The sequence below is a fragment of the Madurella fahalii genome (assembly GCF_045866475.1).
Source record: "Madurella fahalii IFM 68171 DNA, scaffold_5, whole genome shotgun sequence".
NCBI lineage: Eukaryota > Fungi > Ascomycota > Sordariomycetes > Sordariales > Madurella > Madurella fahalii.
In genome coordinates this window covers 3746810-3763901 of record NW_027263975.1, presented here as the reverse complement: position 1 = coordinate 3763901, position 17092 = coordinate 3746810, and the positions used below count along the sequence as shown (strand labels likewise).

Sequence of the window (17092 nt, the reverse complement as noted above, 5' to 3'; positions counted from 1 at the left end):
GAAGTTCCATCGAGGGTTAGACCAGGTACTTCCTGTACTAGCAGATCTAAAGCCTGGGGTGTTGCCCTAGCCCTACAACTCAAGCCGACATCACAGGACAGATGCTGTATCGGTCATGTTCCGGTGAAACTATAACTCATATAATAATTAACTAGTTAACATTTCCCGTTCGCCCTATATCGTAGCTGCGTAAGCTTATTTCCTTTCCGAGGATTTAACTAGTTACTAGGTATCTATCATTTTGGGCAGGATATCTACGGCTTTCCTCTAGCATCACTTTCTCCTGCCTCTCTTGGCACTCGGGCGTTAAGGCATCTTCGAGTGCGAGGGGCAGCTTGCTCCCTTATTGCTCTGGATTCCTTCGCGGTCTGGCTGTTTACTGAGCGGCTGGAATTAAGGCAGCTTTTAGCAAATCAAATGGATTAATGCTCGTCTTTCGCTGAACAAAGTCACGAACGGCTTGGTTGAACTCCGCATTGCACTGCGCAACCCACAGTTCGTTGAGCCGTATAAGGACCCCACAAATTCTGACTGAATCTAAGGCCATAGTATCCCTCATCGTGATGAAGACCGTATCCCAGGAGCCACGCTCGAGACAGAGCCCGGAAAACCGAACATTCCTTAAGGCAGCGGAGTGCTTCCGGAGGAACATAAGCAAACTGTCGGGTTTTTTGAAGGTTGCGTTTTCTAATACTAGAGTCCGTAGGTTGGGTAATTCGATGGAGAGGAGGAACTGGGGAGGTAGAAGAAAGTCGCTATCCAACCCGAATGATAACTCTAGTTCCTCGAGCATAGTTGCAGACCGTATCAAAGCTAACAGTCCAGGGAGGTTCAGCCTCACTCCAGCGTTCAAGGTCCGCGGCGACGCTATCTTCAGGCGGTTCAACTTCCCGAAAGCCTGCTTGTATTTTTCAAATACACTGGAAGGAAGGCTCTGTATAGTATCGACCGGTCCATGATCTTCCGACTCACCTGATTCGGGGTGGAAGCTGCTTAGTGTAAGAACCTCGATTCCGCACTCCGGCGTAGCGAGCGCATCCGTGATGGCATCAAACAATCGATACCCGAACGGGGACATTGAGGCATCGTTCGGCAAATCCGCGCCATCATCATCTTCCCAGGGACGTGCCCAAGAGTTCGATATATGAATTGCGCGGAGATTTCGAAACCGAGGTAAGGCGTCGGCCAAGGTTGCTAGATATCGCCCGTCTCGTTCCAGGAGCTCTTGGAAACGGCGTCCAAGGTAGTGTTGTTCGAACATCGTATTAACCTCTTTGAGGAGACGGCACTCACCGAATCTGCCAAGCCTCGTCTTGAAAGTATACAGAGATGAAGCTGGTTCCGCGTGGAACACTTCGAAGTAGCAGGATAACTCCCTAACCCCCTCGCGCAACGGAGACCGTGATAATTCGAGCAGGCTCTTAAGTCCCCTCTCATCTGTGATGAAAGAAATATGCTTGGATGCTACCTCCCACCCAAGTTTTGCTAATCTTTTACAGACTAGGCGACAAGATAGAGTGTCATGATTCCAGCGCATAACGTAGTAATAGTTGACGTAGCTAAGGTACTCGAAGATCATTAGAAGAATTTCACAGGGCAAAGAAAGTAACGAAGCCATCGCTGTGGGATGGGATGAAGAGGCGTGTAAAAGCTGTGTGGATTGGGTGAGCGAAGCATCCCTTTAGTGCAAGGTGAAAAATAAGGGAGTGGCTTGGGATGGGGAATTGTGGCATTGAGTGGATCCGAGATCCCGGATGCGATCCTGAAGCCCGGATCTGGGATGTCCAAAAAAGAGTCCCGACTGACATATTGGGGCTATACCGTGATCTTCTGTGGCCTGGTTCTGCTCTGTGTCCCGTTTCTAGTCCCTCCGTAACGTTTGGCCCCCAGGGGCCTAAAACCGGGCTTAGTGGCCTGAATCCGTACGAGTACAAAACTATAAAGACGGCCTGCCAACCACGCCGCTGCATTCGCCGCCGCCGTTATTCGTCTATATTCACGCCAATGGCAATCCAAGAAGTTCCCGAAAACCCCTTCTGCATTGTCCCGGCCGGAGGGCGGTGTATTACCAAGCCGCAAGACAGCTGGAGCGTCGGCAACTCGGCCACCTACGTCTTTGCAATTACCTATGACCCAAACAAGCCATTTTCATATCTCGCCATACATCTGCGCCCTCAGCACACGTTTGCCGAGGGTTGGGCAGCAGTCATATACGGCCGTGCAGTCAAGGGAGTGGTGATGGGCGATGAGTATTACATGGGGTACCTAGGACCCAATAAAATGAGCTTGTTCTGTGAGATATTACCAGCAGGACAGGAAACTACTTCTATCACAATCTATATTGTAATAAAGCCCAATTCAGAGGTAGACGAAATCATTGTGGATCATCAGTCAGGAAGAAGCAATACGGGACCTTTTTCTCAGTTAAATTAGTAAGAGTCTTGGCAATATGTCATGTCTTAGCAGCAGGAATATGAAAACAACAGATACGATTTTTGGACGCCAAAGCGTTAACTAAGCAATCATAGTTGAGTCGGCAGGGATCACCGACCGCAAGTGAGAGCTAGACAGAAGGTCAGGAGTGGACCTGCTCGAGAGTGGGTTTGAACGACACCGGGCTCAGACTGCGTACCATCTCGAATCCGGCGTAATGAACTGTGCGTCAAGCATCGTACGAGAAGCCAGGGTATGAGGCGATCCCTAAGAATGCTGGTAATGGGTGCAGGACGAAGGTCTTGGCCCGGCCTGGAAAAGAACGGTCGCTACCGGCCAGGACGGCGGCTTTGTCTTGAGGTCTCCAGATATCGGAATCCTCGGCGGTAATGAGCAGAGAGCTTGATGCGTCTGCGCTTTGCGCCTTTGCCTGCCAACCAATTAACCAAGAAATGATAACATACGTTGCCAATTTCGCATCGACGGTTACCCATTGTGACCAACCGGCAACACAGCTTCTACAGACTGACCCGGACCCATAGCCATCACTCAATTTCCTGCAATTGCCCTCGCCTGCCCAGAGGTGCCAACGTAGCCGCAAGGCAATCCTTTAGCAGTGCATCTTGTTAGACACAGCGTGTATTCAGCCAGAAAGGAGTGGGATGTATTGTGTTCAGCATGTGCGTTGTTCTGGTGAAAATTCATGTCCCTGGACGGCAGTGGTTTTTATCCACATGGCCAAGACTTGATGCCTTACGGCCTTATCCCAAATCACCCCTGTATCCAACACACCCCCTCAGGCGACTGCCCTCGCAGTTGACTGTTTAGTTCAAGAGATACAAGGTGATTCCATCATGATGGCATCCAATCCGACTCTCCACCTGAGAGCAGATCCTCCAAGGCATCCAAATCTTCTTCCTTCATCTCCCTCAGCTTCCGAGTCTCAATCCTGTCCGTCAAATCCACCACCCCGACCTGTTCTCTGAACTTCTTGAACATCTCTGCAGTCAATGCCTTGGTGAGGCCGTCTGCCAGCATGTCCCCTGTTGGTGTGTAGTCCACTCTGATCTGCTTTCTCTCAACGGCTTGTCTTAGCCAATGGTTGTGTATATCGACATGCCTCAACCTTGTCTGCAAGGTGGCCACTTCTGTGTTGATGAGTCGAATCGTCTGTTTGTTGTCACACCACATGTTCAACTGTTTTGAATCTAATGTGACTCCCAGCTCCTTGATCAGGCGAGAGGCGAAGAGAGCTTCCTTCGTAGCTTGTGCAAGAGACAACAACTCCGCTTCTGTAGTAGAAGTAGTCACTGTGGCTTGCTTATTGGCCCTCCAGCCAATCAATCCTCCAAAAAGCTTCATGGCGTAACCCTGAGAACTCTTGCGGTCGAGACTGTTGTCGGCAAATGACGCGTCGCTCCAAGTGTCTAGGGAGTTCCCACCCCCGAGTTGGAGTGCAAGTTCTTTGTCCCGAGCAGGTACCGAATGAGGTGGTCGACTGCATCATAGTGTTCCTCGCCAGGGTTCATGTTGAATCGTGAGAGTCTCGAGGCGGCAAAGGCGATGTCGGGTCGACTGATAACTGCAGCATACAGGACAGAACCTGTTTTCCGCTAGTACTTGTTGATTGATGACGGCGAGGCGCGACCATCGAACGGCAGCAATTCCTTCTGCTTCATCGGGGTTTCCGGACACTTGGTATCTGATTGTCCGACTAGTCTGGTTAACTTGTTGAGGGAGTCGGATTGGGAGAGCCAGATCAATCGTCTCTGTCGGTCACGAATGACCTCAACTCCAAGAAACCATTGAAGGTCATGTCCTCCTTGGAGAGTGTAGGTTCTCTCGAGTTCTCTGACTGTCGCATTTACAGTCTCCTGTGCAGTCTTCCGGTAGGCCACAACAATGTCGTCGACGTAGAAGAAGATCAACACTCCCTGCTTCCCAAAGCAACATGGCTCGTGTGGCACTGGTGTGAAACCCATCCTGGTTAGGGTTTGTGTGAAGTGCCTCTGCCATAGCAATGGTGATTCCCGTAGTCCGTACAGGGCCTTGTGGAGATGCAGAACTTTCCCACGTGTCCTGTACCCTGGGGGCATCCGCATAAACACATCGTATGGGAGCTTGGCGTGCACAAAGGCATTGACGACGTCGTACTGAATGAGCTCGAGATCGAATCTGGCGGCAATAGCAATGAGCGTCCTAAAGGAGCGGCCGGCGAGGGTGGATGCGTATGTGTCTTCGAGTACTGTCTTGGCCTGTTGATCACCCCGTACGACGAGGCGGGCCTTGCACTTGATGAACCATCCGTGCTTGTCAAACTTGTACACATATACCCACATGCACCCCAGCAGCTGGTGGCCTGCGGATTTCTCCTTGTCGACCTCAGTCCAAGATTGCCTTTCTCGATGGCTTTGAAGGTGTGCCTTCTCTGCCTCACGGAAGCCCACGGCCATAGGATGCTTGTCCAACTCCTAATGGTTTCGTGGCGGCGGCGGCAGGTCTCGCCGATGTATCTTTCCAGGTTGACGAGGCACGTGTGTGCATGAGTCGCCTGGGTCCGACTCCTTGAACTGCGAACCTCCAGTGCGCACCGTAGGTTTACCCACAATCTTGTGAAGTTGCCTCTTGGTCACACGCTCTCCATTGTACGTACCAACGGGTGTCGCGAGTCTACCCGCGTTGAACGCGGCCTCCCACACTCCGTATCGACGACGAATGGCCCGATTATCTCCGGGCGGAACTAACAGGAGACGAGCGTCCTCCTCCTGCCGGCAGCGAGCAATCTCAGCACTTTCCTTGCGTTCCGTGAGCCCTCTGAAGGCAGTGGCCAGCAGGGCTGCCACAGGGGGAGGAGAAGACTCTGGGGTCAGAAGTGGTTCGAATCGTGCAGTCGAGTAGGGATGATCAGTCCCTCCCGTACATACATTGCCATCGACACCATCCTGCGCGAGTTCCTCGCCGAAGCCTCCTTGATGTCTCTCCCCCTCTCCTAGGTGCTCCTGAATTATTCCACTGAGTTCCTCGTCTTCCTCTTGGGTTGTAGCACCAGGTTCTGGGTTGGGTGGCTCTTGAAGCCGTACCGTCTCGAGCATGGCTCTCAGCTCCTCTTCTGTCACGCGCAGCAAGTCATCCTTCAAGTCCGTGATGTCACCAGAGAAGAACTCGGCCTCATTGAATGCTACATCCCGGACAGCGATGACCTCGTTGGTCAGTGGATTCCACACCCTGTAGATATTTGTTGAGTTGTACCCAACCAGGTATCCGATCCATGCCTTGGGGTTGAGCTTCTGGCGTCGTTTCCTCTTCTCTTGTGCATCAGCAGACATTGCAAACGCCTTGCAGCCGTAGGCACGAAGATGGCCTTGTCGGGGCTTGCGGTCCTTGACCACGATACCGTCCCTATATGCAAGGTAGGTGTAAAAAGTCTCATATGGAGTTTGCCAAAATAGGTGATACCTTGGGGTTCTGTTGTACAGATACACCGCGGCCTTGTATATCTCAACCCAAAGAAAGGAGGGTAACTTAGCTGCTGCTCTCATCGTGCGTGCTTTCTCCTTGATCACACCCCCTGAGCGCTCGGCTCCGCCGTTTTGGGCTGGGGTATGAGGTGCCGAGGGCTCGAGACGAATATGTTGTTCCTCTCGGAGGAAGCGTTCTACTGTCTCTGCTTTGGTGATCTCGTTGTCACACTCAAATACTTCAGGCGCAATTTGGTACTGGTTGGCCAATACCCCCAGAAAGTACTTAAGCGCTTCAACCAAGGTTTCACCAGTCCTCCTTTTCAGGTAGATGTCGAACATGTACCCAGAGTAACGGTCAGTGAAGAGCATCACGCTCCAGAATCCGTCGCCATCTGGCTCAAGGTCCAGGAAGTCAACCGCAAACCGTTGTCCTGACTTTGATGGCCTCTCTCTCGCTTGGCGTCGAATTTTCCTCCTTGCTTTTGCCTTTCCACAGGCATTGCATTCAACCGTCGAAGGCCCTTTGATTCGCACCCCGTTAGAGTGGCCGGAGAGATGGTTCAATACCTCTGGGCCCGGGTGACCCAGTCTGAGGTGCCACACTCGTTCTGTTGCCGTGCTCGGTGCTCTCTCGGTCCACGAGTTGAAGTAGTTGCGGCGTACTCCAAAAGCTGCCTTCGTCATACCGAGTGGGACATCTTCCATCACAAATTGGTCGTATCGGTCCGTCAGGTGGCATACGATCGAGTCGTCCTTTCTGCGCAGGCAATTGTTGGGAGTCTTGTTGTCCCAGTAGTACCCCTTCCTTCGGAGTTGGCGGAGTGACACCAGGTTGCATGCAAAGTTTTTGCAGAATGCCACATCATATAGGTGAATGATGCATGATCCATCAGGTCCGCGTACCGTTATGTCGACCTCCCCATAGCCTTGGATAGCGACGACCACGTCGCCCGCGAACACACAATCTCCTGGAGGTGGGTGCCGGAAGTTTAGGAACCGAGTGATGGTGTTAAAGATGTGAATCGTAGTGCCGGAGTCCAGAATTGCTGAGTATCTCAATGGGTATGAAGAAGCATTTAGGGCTGCCCCCTGGACAAGAAAGGACGCCTTTGTTTTCTTCACACCCGCAGGGAGTCAATCGTCTAACTCCTTGCCCATCTTCTTGAGGTGTTGTTTGACTTCCTTCTCGAGGTCCGGGTCGGCCTTCAGCCGAGCGGCTACCAGCTCAACAATGAGAGGATTAAGGTTGAATCCTTTGGGCTTCTTCTGCTTGAACACGTAGAAACAGTCTGCAAGGTCGTGAAATTGCAAGCATGCCCTACACTTGGAGCCCACCTCCCGTGAGTCTGTCCTCTGGTGTTTGTTTCCTCCTCTTCCACGGCCTCTGCCTCCACGGCTCCTGTTGCCTCCGCGGCCTCTGCTTCGTGGTTGTTGGGAGGGCTCTTGAGCCGGTCTCTCGATAGGAGTTGCATCGACATGGATCTCGTCTTCTGTGGGTTCCGCTTCTTCTCCGTGCCATGCCAGAAAACCACCTTTGAACGCCTTTCCTCTGCGGCCGTGGATGGTAGTCCACTCGTCCAGCAAATCTGATCCAACCTCTTGATAGGTGAGTGACCCATCTTGTATTGCAGTCCTCTTATTCATGCGAAAGTTGGTGGACCACGTCTCCATCACTGTTGCTACTGCCTGAATGAGGTCGTTGCTCCAGGTCTGCGCTGACATAGTCTCCGGTACTTGGTAGTGTTGGCCTCTGGCCATGGTCTCTTGCCATTTCTGCACCCATTCGTCGAACTTCTTGGCTTGTTTGGGCAGCAGAGTGAGATGTTGACGGTATTCTCTCTGGACATCCGTCATAAGGCGCTGCTCGTAGACCTTTCCGGACCGTGCCAAGACTTCATACCATTCCTTCAGATTCTTCCCTGGCAATAGGGTAGTTTCCTGGATGGATGGCGAGATTGACGTCAAGACCCAGTTGGTTAATTCTCTCAGAGCCTTCATGTGTTCCTTGTATTCCCGATCGGCGTACACGAACTCGTCCCAATCCTGCTTGTACGCGATTCGTCCGTCGGCGGTCATCTCAGCGAGCGAGTTCGGTCGTCCGTTGGGGTCGACTTCATCTTGTTGATGGATTCCGGTCGTCATGGTGTTGCTTGAGCCGGTCGATGTGGAAGAGGTGATCCTTGTGCTCCGGTGCGTGAACTGATGCTTCCGCTCGTTTGCGGAACTCGGTCTTCCACGGTTCCCAGTCCTTCGAGGACTTGTAGATGACGGTCGCAGGTGTTGACATTGTGATTGGCTGAAGGTCGCGTGTGCAAATTGATGCGCAGATAGCTGTAATAGCGTATGAGACTCTTAATTGTTAGACACAGCGTGTATTCAGCCAGAAAGGAGTGGGATGTATTGTGTTCAGCATGTGCGTTGTTCTGGTGAAAATTCATGTCCCTGGACGGCACTGGTTTTTATCCACATGGCCAAGACTTGATGCCTTACGGCCTTATCCCAAATCACCCCTGTATCCAACACATCTACCGCATTTCGGCCACTCGCCGTCGCACTGCCAAGCCCCACCGGGCCCATTAGCGTACGAAAGGGCAGGATCCAATCTGCATTGACGTCCCTACCTTCATTAATTACCTGCTCTCTGGCACGGCAAACTTCCCCGGCGGTCTTCCGCTGGGCTTCACTCACATATTTGCCACTGCCCCAACCTCCTCTGCGTTGCACATCACCCACTCAAACGTCACCGACTACCACCCGCATACCAGCCAACCGGGGCACTAGTACAGAATACCGATTTTCGCATAATTACTGGAACCTCTTCGTCATGAATTATTCACCTTGCAAACCGCAGGCGAAGTCCTCCCAGCCATTTCAAGAGGTGCTACTGGACGCTATAGGCACAGGCACTGGTATGAGTCTCCCAGAATGGCTCTGTTCGCTGATAGCAGGATACTAAATCATTTGCCACAGAGCTTTCGCGAAGCGGAACCCTTTCAGAAACGAATTACCAGACAACGTTCTCGCAGTTCTCAAGATTACCTACCGAGCTTCGCCTGATGATCTGGGAGAGAGTGTTATATACATCTAAGGTCATCGATAAACCATTAGACCACGACGTCTCAGGTCTGGATCCGCTACTCTACGTATGTCGAGAAAGTCATCGACTTTACAAAATGGTCAAAGGTAGCAGAAAGTTTGCTATCACATACGCCCGCGACATCTTCTCAGTATCCGGACTACCGGCCTGCCCCGGGTGCCCGATCTTTCAGCGACTGGAAAGAATCATTGTTCCGATGCGATCCGGTCTTGGCTATCTGCTTAAGGTGTTACCCCGTCTCCGTGAGCTCTGGGTGACTCTCGACCCGCACTTCCGTCCTACGCCAAGTGCCGAATTTCGACGCCAGTGTCCATTACACCACTGCGACGAGTCTCCGACTGAGTACCGCCAGCCGTGTTTCCATCCAAGCGGCCGCCCCTGCAGGCTATGCTCAACTGATCACGATCGCTCTAAGAAAGATTGCCCGGCCTGCTTATGGAGTGCCGTGTTCAACATCCCTTACATACCCATAACCAATGGTACACATAGGGTAACATTTGACTCCTCACTTCCGAAGTTTCCTACAAAGCAACAAATCCTCTGCACCAACAATCCTGTGCTTAGGTTGGTAAGAACGGAGGAGCAGGGAGATACGGACGGAGCTAATGACTTTGTGCGACTCGAGAAAATTGAGGATTGGGATGGCTTGGAGTACGAGAAATCAGTCAAGGCTTGTCTTTTTGGAAAGGGGAGCGGTGCCATCTGTAGTCATTAATATTCTGCAATACCGGGATTCCGTACATGAGAAAGACCTGGCGTAGCGGTAAAGCCAGAGACGTAAATTACTAAACAAATTTGCCACCCTTGTCCCTTGTCGGTGTTTCCCCCAGATATCTCCGAACCAAGCAGCTAACGTCAAATCTGGAAACCTAACTAAAACTCCATGATGTCTCTACCCGCACGGTGGTTGCGTTGTAACGCGTAATGCAACGCTCACCATTAGCACGGCCGAGACCTAACCTGATTTTTCACTTTGGTGTCGGAGAAAGTTGCTGAAGGTCGAGAACTGGCGGCCGTGTTGCATCCGTGCTCCAGCACTGCGGCTTGGGTCGACTGTGCACAACTCTGACCTGCCCACTTACATCCTGAGGACTTGGGATGACCGGAGGAGAGACCGGAGGAGGGACCGGATACATTCCTATGTTCTGAAGTGATATTACCCATAGTGCAATGGAAGGCTTGGGGCGTGGTTGGTGGGTAGCCGTAGTCGGGCATGCACGACTGCGGTGGGTAAGGGTTCGTGAAAATGTTTGGCTGGTTATGGTCCGGAAGCTGGGGTGAATATGGCGGTAAGTACTGAGGCGCCGAGGGCTCAGTGAGCATCGCGCCGACCGGGATGAGGACTCAGAGGGGGGCGAGCGGCGTTTTGGAACTTGTCTACGGAGAGGGCGCTGTGTTGGTACGGCATGTAACTCATCCTCGCCATCTTCCACACCGTCTTCAGAATCCCAGGCCTGGTGGTGCAGGGAAATTGCGGGATCTTTCTGTTGGCTGGTCGTGCTCGGTGTTACAGCTCTCGGCTGGGCAGAGGGCGGAAGGCATCCTCGGTGTCGGCTGGCTGTTGTTGCTGAAGCAAACCGCTCATGGTTGGGGTCTGTGTGGGATTCTCGCCTTGGCGTCGTTCAAGACCGTACCCGCGTACACGGTAGAGGTAGTAGTCACGAGCTGCATCGAACAACGGGATTTCTGAGCCCGGATCGTGGAAGTTGAGTGGGGACAGGTCCGAAGCCCAGGCCCAACCAAGCGACCAAAGGTGACTGTTCTGGTTAGCCTTCATTCAGAGACCCGACTGACAGTCGACTTACAAGTCAGCGTTGTCGACACACAGGACAGGAATTTCCCGCTGTCTCACAAACGGGCCACCGTCTTCGTAGCCGCTTGCCCACCCCTTGACACGTATTATTCGACCGTCGACGCGGTCATATGTATAGCACTTTGGCGGTTCGGGCATGTCCTGTCCCTCGTTAAAGATGCCGGTGTCGACCAGAGTGCCCTCTAAGCCGACAGGCGCCAGGCTGCCCCACGGCGGCAAGATTAAGACGGCCATCCTATTCAACAAGTAGAACGAAGTCGACTCTCCCTCCTGGTTGCCGAGGCGTTCTTTCTGCGTGCTTGAGAAATCGAGAGAAGGGAATCTAGGCTCTGCAGTTTCGGCAGTCCGCTTCCGGCTAGAAGTGCCGTGGTCCTGTGGCTCTGCCTGACTTTCATTCGCAGCGTAGGACGCTGGCTTCCTCTCAGTTGAGGGTGCTTGTTTGGCTGGCACACCTGGCGTGGCCGATATGTTCTTCCTCTTCCTGCGTGGTTTGGTCGGGATGCGTAGTATAGCTTTACGGAACCGCGAGTAACGCATACGGGCAGCATGGCCGCTGGTTATTTTCTCATCTAGGATTGGGCTCCGGGCTACGTCTTCCCATTTTACCTAGTTTCCGAGGGTTTAGATACCTTCCTAGTGCTCTACACTCTTCGAGAAATAAACTTACGTCCTTGGGATCCATTTGAACTATAATAGCTAACAGAAAACGGGCCATAGGAGAATCGTGTATAGACATAGTGGCGTTAAGTATATTGAGGGTGTTTTGTTCAGAGCAGACGAGTTGAAGTCGGAGGGTTGCCATCCCTCCCTTCACTCCCGCCCTGGCGCGTCGGCAAAGAATTTGACACGATGATTTGTACACAGCAGAATGAGCAACCGCCGTCTGCACCCACCGCCTGCATCCGAACTCCTTGCTGTTCTCTTCCGAGTGCCCCCCTTCACACCACCCCGCTTTCGAGTCCGTCCACCACTTTTCAACAACATATTCGGATGGGGCTGCCTCTGCTGATGACTTGACCGTATTTGCCCAACCGTTAACGTCCCGTGACTCGTATGTTTCAACCTAAACCGGATGATAACTACAGTGGGATCAAGCCGAGATAGCGGCGGGGATGCAGCCGATCTTTCTGACAACCGGCGGCCCCAAGTGAGCGGCCCAGATGATAGCAAGTGTCTGGTTGGGCGCACTGAATTAAGGCTGACATGCCTCATTAATTTGTTAATTATGCTATCTCATCACGTGGAATGTAAAGCAGAAGTTGTAACTAGAGCAGAAGTTGCATTTCGGACCTTATTGCGGAACTGGCCCCCAGATGTATAACTGTTTGTTCAAAGCACCCGTAGCAGGGCAATGGCATCCTCTTCTATTATTGGAGCGACAGTTCACTTCAGCTCTCCTTCAGGGCCCTTTTCCCTTGTGGCTTGCCTTGTCCATCAACCGGGGTGCATTCTTGACACTGCTGATGTTCGCATCCATTCTTGCCACAGAACCAAGCTTGGGGGGTCTTCCATGGAGTTTGGAGTGGATCTTCGGTCGGGGCGGTTCGCTGATGCCGGCGGCAATAATGGCGGTAACCCGGTGGTTGACGTGGAAGTGCCGGGGTTTGTCCCGGATGCCTGACCGGGCATTCGCGGCCCCTTGACCACTTCCCCCAAGTCCTGGTACTTCGAGGGGTCCCAAGAATTCAATGCGGCCCCCTTCCGGGGTCTACCCTGGAGGTTAAGCTCTGTGGCTGCCGAGAGCAGCGAGCCCGTAAAGGAGACGCCTGAAAGAGAAGAACGCCTTTGGGGGGTCGGAGTCGCTCTTTCGGACCACCCAGTAATTCTCGATAGCGGGGGAAGCAGCAGAGACCGGGATCCCCCTTGGTAAGGCACGCCAGGGGATAAATCAGTGCGCTCGCGCTTCTGGTCTGCCCATAAAGTACGGCTGACCGGCAGGGATTGGCTCGCTGGGCGGTCGATACCGGTACCCGGGTTGTGAGTGCGAGTGGCAGATAGCTCCTGTGAATGTAATGGCAGGAGTGGCAACGTCGGGTGGTAAGCATCCGCCGCGAAAGAGTCCACGCTACTCGAGGGGGCTGGAGTCGGCGGGCCTCGGTTCTCCCATTTGCTGATGCCGGGAACCCGAACCGAAATTCCTTCCTGAAAAGCTCGTTCCCCCCAGTAAAGATCGCGCCCCTCCTTTAGCCCTCTTCCCGACTCGTATCGATAATTGTAGGGCGGAAATGGGATTGACGTCGCCGCCGTTGTCGTCGGCTGCGACATTGGGTGTGAGGCCGCAGTTGCGCGAAATTGCCCATGTCCATCCCGAGCATTAGTGTCGGTATTTCTTTGGTCGGTTGATCGATCAACGCCAAGCGACCGCGTTGCAGTTTCCCACAGGCCATCCCGCCCCCGCTTCGGCCCCAAACACCACTCCTTCCCCGTAGAGGGGCCAGTGTATATCAAGTGGACCGGTGGCGGCACTTGCGATACTGACAGAGGCTCAGTTACCGCCCTCCGCTGGATCGTACCATGTGCCGTGGTCGCGGTTGGCTCAGTCGCGTAGCTGCCTCCGGAAGGGGACTCTTGTATGCCGTTGTCGCCCGGCGGGGAAAGCCCGTGGGGTACGAACCCGGCCGCACAACCTGACAGCATTCTCGCACGGCCGCCAGAGAATGAAGGAGCGCACTTACGCTTCTTGCCTACTCGAGAAGTGTCGTTGACCGGCTGTGGTTGGGTCGGAGGGTTGATGGTGGACTCTGGGTCTCGAGAGCGTGTACTGGAAAGAACTTCTGGGGCCTGAGATGCAATCCCTCGTAGGTAATCAAGCTCTTCCTTGTATCTATCGCGCTCTGCTTCCACTTGTCGTAGTTGCACCCGCAAGGTCTGAAGCTCGGTTTCGTAGCAGTGAATACGCGCTTCCGTCTCCCTCTCCTTTTGCAACTGCGCCCTCTCCTTCTCCTTCTTTCTCTGCCGAAACCTGGCTGAGGCCCCAGCATTTTGGTGTCTCTTCTCGTCCGCTTGCTTCGACGCTTGTTCCTTATCTACTGGGACGACGACACACTCACCACTAGGAAGTTCAAGCATGAAAGTCTCGTTGGGGAATTCCCGGGCTACGTCTCTCCATCCTTCTTGTTTGAACGGCGCGAGATGGGAGGGGACGGCTCCAGTGTCTCCACCGGCGAGGGGAGCGTAAACTTCGGGATGCATCTCGCCGTTTCGATGACCATTTGGCAGGGACAGAACAGGGGCAGGGAGAGGTCTTTGTTGGGGGGTAGGCTGGTTCATTGTGTCGCAGCAATGGCACCTATTGAGCACCTGGGGCAGGATATGAGAGCGAAAGGACAAAAGAGGGATTCTGTACGGCATACCGATCAAAGGGGGAACGGAAGGAATTCGCGAGAGAATGGGTAAATGATTTAAAAGTCGCAATACGGTGGTGATTCGCAATATCTTGCATTATCAGGAGGCGCCACCAACCGCCACGCCTACCCCGGATTCCCTGCACCGGGAGACCCCCCGTCGCACATCCTTTATGCACACACGGCGGTCGCATGACCTATCTGCGGTAAGCATGCGATGACCTATATCCCTTTATCGGTTAGATTTTTGGGACTGGTTTCTGGTGCTTGGATCCTTGGCCAGCGCCATGCCAACTGAGCATTTTGGTCTCACAGACGGTATTGCAGATGGTATAACTAAACATCCTACGCAGTTCCTCCGGCATCGCGATCCTTTGGTGGTTATAAGTAAGGCAGACTTTAGGAGAGGTGGATTTAGGAGATGAGACTAATGAAGCGTGATGAAACAACTGGGCACAGGGACGACAAAGTAGAAAAAGAGGGGGATAACGACAAGGAATGGACTGGCTTTCTCAGCTCTTCATAGAAGGATGGGAGCTGTTAGGGGATTGGTCCTGGGCGAGCCGGATTGTAAAACTACGCGTGAAATCTCAATATGTCTTGTCGTATCGAGAGAATGACGATACGATGGGGTAATACTGTTCTGTGCATATGAGTGACGGTACTGACGCGCGAAGAATGAGAATGAGGGATCAATAATATTTATCTGCCACGCTCGCTCTCCCTGCTACTCCGATTCTGTAGGCTCCAGTGGCCTACTAACTACTCTGGTACCGCAAGATCGCCACCTGGCTGGTCGCCGTCATTCTGCGGTCTAGCCTTATGTGCAGGATTTTCCAAGTTTGATAACCTCCGTCGTTTCACACTTTCTCCGGAGACATCCACTGGAGACCATTGCCGTTTGAGACTGCCAAGCCGGGTACCCTGTTCACCTTGAATATCTGGTCTACCACCATCCGCCGACGTTTGGCACAGTCCGCTAACCGCACTATCGTGTACTGCTGACGGTTGATTCCCTACGGCTGGAGAATTGGGGACGGTCGAGATAGTGGGCGATGGGTGGTCTTCTGGAAGGCCCGCATGCCCGCCCCTAAAGGCTGGTGAACCGTCCGTTAGATGTCCGTAGAATGCCGTATTATAATCCTTATAAAGCAGAGGGCGACCTTTCCGGTAAGGTTGTGTGGTCTGTCGCGGCAAATCTTGGAAGCGGCAAATGTCGAGTACGAAGGTCACCCGCTCAGCCGGAGGATTCGGAGTGAAGGAAACCTCGAGGCGCCTACTCTCCGCTTCGTTGTCGAGATTTTCCGCTTCGTCGTCGATGTCTTTGGTGTATTCGAACTTCTCGCAACCCCAGCGTGCAGTTATGGTGCATCGAGTACCGCGAAGTTCCTTAAGTACTGGCTCACGGTTCTCCTGATCCTCTAAGATCGATACAGGATCTGGTTCAGAGCATTCAGTTTGTAACTGCCAATAAGTTTCAGTGAATAATTCGTTGATAGCTAGGTCGTACGCTCAAACCATAGTGGTCTGTTCAACCTCCGGAGGCGCGTCCGAGGTTCCAGATGGCGCTGGAGGAGCTTTCCGTGGAAGAGTTGTTGGCATAATCGCGAAGCTGTACCTGGTTACGAAGCGACGAAAACTGTATGGGATTTGAGTACGAACAATGTAACTTCTAGCATTGAGAACGGAGAGAGTCGGGGGTTAGCTTGCTTAAGTATTAACAGCCCTTAGATCCGGCTCGAGAGTCCATCTAGTACTTGGATGCACCGCTCATCGGTGACCAGCTTCCTCCATCGGCGCGTAGCCCTCCGTTAGGATGTGCTCGGTCGACTCCCTGCATCCACTCCCCGAAGCAGCCTGCCAATTAGGCCACCAACTCCATTCCGCCTTCCGTCTTCCCTTTCATGCAGACACGCCGCGTGTCGATACAGCCACTTCTGCGTCGCATTCCTCCAGGCTGTGTCACTCGGGATAGTTAGCGACATGGCTTCCTAGAATATGGCTCTCGCGTGCATAATGAGGTATAACCCGCATGACAATCGGACCGACAGTCCCCTTGGGCATTCCCGTGGAGACAGTGATATCAAGTCACTCATCCTGATGGTGCTGAGGCAGCACAGATCCATGAGACGCCGTCCTCGGGCGATCAATGGCCGTCTTAAGCCCCTCTTATTCACGTTCAAACGTCAGGATGTTGCCGATATATTGGGATGGCAAGACGCAACAAGGAGAGGTCCGTGGACCACTGGACCAGATGCGTGACATCTGCTTCCGTCTGCGCAAGGGGGACGTAGCCGCAGCCACGGCAGTTGTCTGCCATGCCTGGGGCGAGAAGATGCATTTGCGGTGCGCCAAGAAGATCACATCAAAGGACCCTATAACCAGCCCGGCTGGCAGACGATCGATGCCCACCTCGGCTCAAGCCTTGGGCGGATTCCTGGAGGAGCAGAGGATTGTACTGAGGACACTGTTCTCCAAGTTCCCGGCGCGCGCTAAGGCGTTTAGTAGCCGGCATTATCTGAGGACGCGAGGCAATGTAATCGCCCGGGCGAGAATGCGCGACGAAGATGCTCTAAAGCTGGTGCTGCAGGACCTCGTGGCGGAGCCAGTAACCATGATTGTTGAGCATCTTCAAGAAAGACGGCAAGGTGGAGTTTGACACTGGGGCGGGCATGGGCCAGGCGCAGGGATGGCAAGGTAGAAAAAGGGGGGGTAACGACAAGGAAGTGACTGGCTCTTCATGGGAGGATGGGAGCTGTCAGAAGATTGGTCCTGGGTGATCTACAATGGGAATCGGCTGTATCCCACTGAAGAAACTTTGTCCCTTGTCCGACTCATCCATCAGCTGAAATGCAATCCATCCGCAAATTGAAACCACACCTGTGTACCGGAGATCACTGCACGCTCCGCCTCGATGCCGTCCATCAACGGTTCGAACCAGTGA

The 17092-nt window shown here is 53.2% G+C and overlaps 5 protein-coding genes across 5 annotated transcripts; 1 reads left to right on the top strand and 4 right to left on the bottom strand.

Annotated features, from left to right (window-relative positions):
- Window positions 1–3285: 3285 nt before the first annotated feature.
- On the bottom strand, window positions 3286–3795 carry MFIFM68171_09715 (Reverse transcriptase Ty1/copia-type domain-containing protein; the record flags this gene model as incomplete). The annotated part of the gene is made up of 1 exon (XM_071065134.1): window positions 3286–3795. One exon carries the CDS (start codon window positions 3793–3795, stop codon window positions 3286–3288), a length of 510 nt encoding a protein of 169 aa, XP_070921235.1.
- A 251-nt stretch (window positions 3796–4046) lies between these two features.
- Window positions 4047–5759, bottom strand: MFIFM68171_09714 (putative retrotransposon HobS hobase; the record flags this gene model as incomplete). Its single annotated transcript, XM_071065133.1, has 2 exons — window positions 4047–4904; window positions 5040–5759. The coding sequence occupies 2 exons, from the start codon at window positions 5757–5759 to the stop codon at window positions 4047–4049; spliced, it is 1578 nt and encodes a 525-aa protein (XP_070921234.1).
- Window positions 5760–7028: 1269 nt separating this feature from the next.
- MFIFM68171_09713 (uncharacterized protein) lies at window positions 7029–8036 on the bottom strand (the record flags this gene model as incomplete). The annotated part of the gene is made up of 1 exon (XM_071065132.1): window positions 7029–8036. One exon carries the CDS (start codon window positions 8034–8036, stop codon window positions 7029–7031), a length of 1008 nt encoding a protein of 335 aa, XP_070921233.1.
- Window positions 8037–10498: 2462 nt separating this feature from the next.
- Window positions 10499–11540, bottom strand: MFIFM68171_09712 (uncharacterized protein; the record flags this gene model as incomplete). The annotated part of the gene is made up of 3 exons (XM_071065131.1): window positions 10499–10748; window positions 10797–11410; window positions 11472–11540. 3 exons carry the CDS (start codon window positions 11538–11540, stop codon window positions 10499–10501), a joined length of 933 nt encoding a protein of 310 aa, XP_070921232.1.
- Window positions 11541–16339: 4799 nt separating this feature from the next.
- On the top strand, window positions 16340–16807 carry MFIFM68171_09711 (uncharacterized protein; the record flags this gene model as incomplete). Its single annotated transcript, XM_071065130.1, has 1 exon — window positions 16340–16807. One exon carries the CDS (start codon window positions 16340–16342, stop codon window positions 16805–16807), a length of 468 nt encoding a protein of 155 aa, XP_070921231.1.
- Between the last annotated feature and the right edge of the window lie 285 nt (window positions 16808–17092).